Consider the following 2,186-nt stretch of genomic DNA (forward strand, 5'->3'; position numbering starts at 1 on the left):
AGATTAGTTAACAAATTTACTTTTCTGAACTAATGAAATGAAGCTGAATACCTTAATTACACCTGATTATTGTTACCTGCCTGATCCTGGAGCATTATCTTTACCTGCCTGATCCTGGAGCATTAATGTTACCTTCCTGATCCTGCAGCATAAATGTTACCTGCCTGATCCTGGAGCATTAATGTTACCTGCCTGATCCTGGAGCATTAATGTTACCTGCCTGATCCTGGAGCATTAATGTTACCTGCCTGATCCTGGAGGATTATTGTTACCTGTCTGATCCGGGAGCATTAATGTTACCTGCCTGATCCTGGAGCATTAATGTTACCTGCCTGATCCTGTAGCATTAATGTTACCTGCCTGTTCCTGGAGGATTAATGTTACCTGCCTGACCCTGGAGCATTAATGTTACCTGCCTGATAGGTTTGAGTAATAATATATATTAAGTTATAAACAAGTAGTGGTTGGTTCAGTGCACATCGCCACCCGTGTCATGACATCAACACACATGCCGAAACACTTGGCCACTACAGTGTTGTGCACAAATTTCAGCTTCACAGCTCACAAATTACCTGAGACATCGCCCGGACAAACAAACAGGAAAGATGAAAACAAACAAACGGAACACACAATAAGTAAACCATTACGGAAGTCATACCCTCAGGGTACGCGCTTCGCGTGGTGCCTCAGGTTGATATGGGAAGGAGTGAGCAATATACAATAAAACTAAAGGAATGTGTAGATCTTTGGCTCAAGTTGATAGTAACGAAAGAGTTTTGTTTACAGTCGTCTGTTAATGGTAACTATGGAAGGTGATGGTCAGGTTTGGAACTCAACAAGGCGACATAATGTATTGTTATTTACTAAGTAAGCCGTGACCTCACCTCTCGCTGCTGGGGATGGCCGAGGTGTGGTCAGTATAAGATACCTTTATATTTAGTGGACATATACGTATAGAAGTTGTTCAAGAAGAAGAAGACGATAATGAACGGGGTAAGTTGGGGTTTCCTCACCTGCAATACCTGGTAAACCTTCTTTAAGACACGTTAGTTTGTATCACCTGAAAAGTTTCCTAGAACTTATTTTCGGTTTGAAAAATTATTATATAATTGGAAAACATATATTTTGGTTAAATTTATCTAATTCGTGTTAATAAAGTTGTTAATGACAATAATGTTAATTTATATACTTCAGTATCAACTCTGGGTAATATTAGACATAATCCCATACCAAGATTGTTCCCTCGTGGCCGCCGGCAACTATTGCGATTTCCCGGAAGCATTTTCTGTACAGTGTTACGGGTGAGCAGAGAAGCGGGCGGGGTATATAAGGCTGGCTGGCGTGTTACTGCTCACAACACTTGTGGCTCTCAACACAACAAGGTGAGGAGTTATATATCCACAACAACATCAACCTTAAGTAAATGTCTTTAACTTAGAAGTTAATCCAACTATTGTAAAGTAATAAGACATTGTCTGTAAAGTGTGTACCTTGATAGTGACAGACGCAGTACCTGAAGTAGCGAAGGTTTAGTCCTCGGCCGCCAGAGGGCTGGAGGGTATAGTCATGAACCAGGTCATCCAGCCGACTGTTGTTGTTTGGTGTTGGTGATCTGGCAACAGTTTTCATATATTAGGTTCCTCCTAAACTAAGACAAATAAACATAAAACCTTCAGTATTAAGCCCCAAGGTCAGTAGATGTGCCATTGGTAGGTTATAGCTGTAGGTAAGACCAGAGGGATCAGCATGTCTTAATGGACCTGATATTATATTTTTCATACATAATAATTCACCAAATAATATAATTAATTATTTTTGTATAACATTATTGTAAGTGTAAAAGTGGTGTTTTTTACAGCATGATGATGAAGGGCAGTGTGGTGTTGCTCCTGGTGGTGCTGAGTTCCCTGGCGGCCGCCAGTCCTCATGGCTCCTACGGTGGTCGACGCCGCCCTCATGGTCAAGGCACCAGTGGCCTGCATGGTGGCCGTAGACCTGTGGCCACTCTTGCCCATGGTGGTGCCACTCATGGCTCTGCTGGCTTCGGTGGTGCCTCCCAAGGCTCTGGTGGCTTCGGTGGTGCCACCCATGGCTCTGGTGGCTTCGGTGGTGCCTCCCAAGGCTCTGGTGGCTTCGGTAGTGCCACCCATGGATCTGGTGGCTTCGGTGGTGCCTCCCAAGGCTCT

The 2,186-nt window shown here is 43.5% G+C and overlaps 1 protein-coding gene across 1 annotated transcript; it reads left to right on the forward strand.

The window, feature by feature from the left end:
- Positions 1–984: 984 nt before the first annotated feature.
- LOC121858772 (holotricin-3-like) lies at positions 985–2,169 on the forward strand (the record flags this gene model as incomplete). Its single annotated transcript, XM_042355403.1, has 3 exons — positions 985–993; positions 1,195–1,301; positions 1,859–2,169. Coding segments are annotated over exons 1-3 (427 nt in total), but the record flags the coding sequence as incomplete, so codon positions are not given.
- Between the last annotated feature and the right edge of the window lie 17 nt (positions 2,170–2,186).

This window comes from Homarus americanus, unplaced genomic scaffold (genome assembly GCF_018991925.1).
Source record: "Homarus americanus isolate GMGI-L3 unplaced genomic scaffold, GMGI_Hamer_2.0 scaffold14478, whole genome shotgun sequence".
Lineage (NCBI taxonomy): Eukaryota > Metazoa > Arthropoda > Malacostraca > Decapoda > Nephropidae > Homarus > Homarus americanus.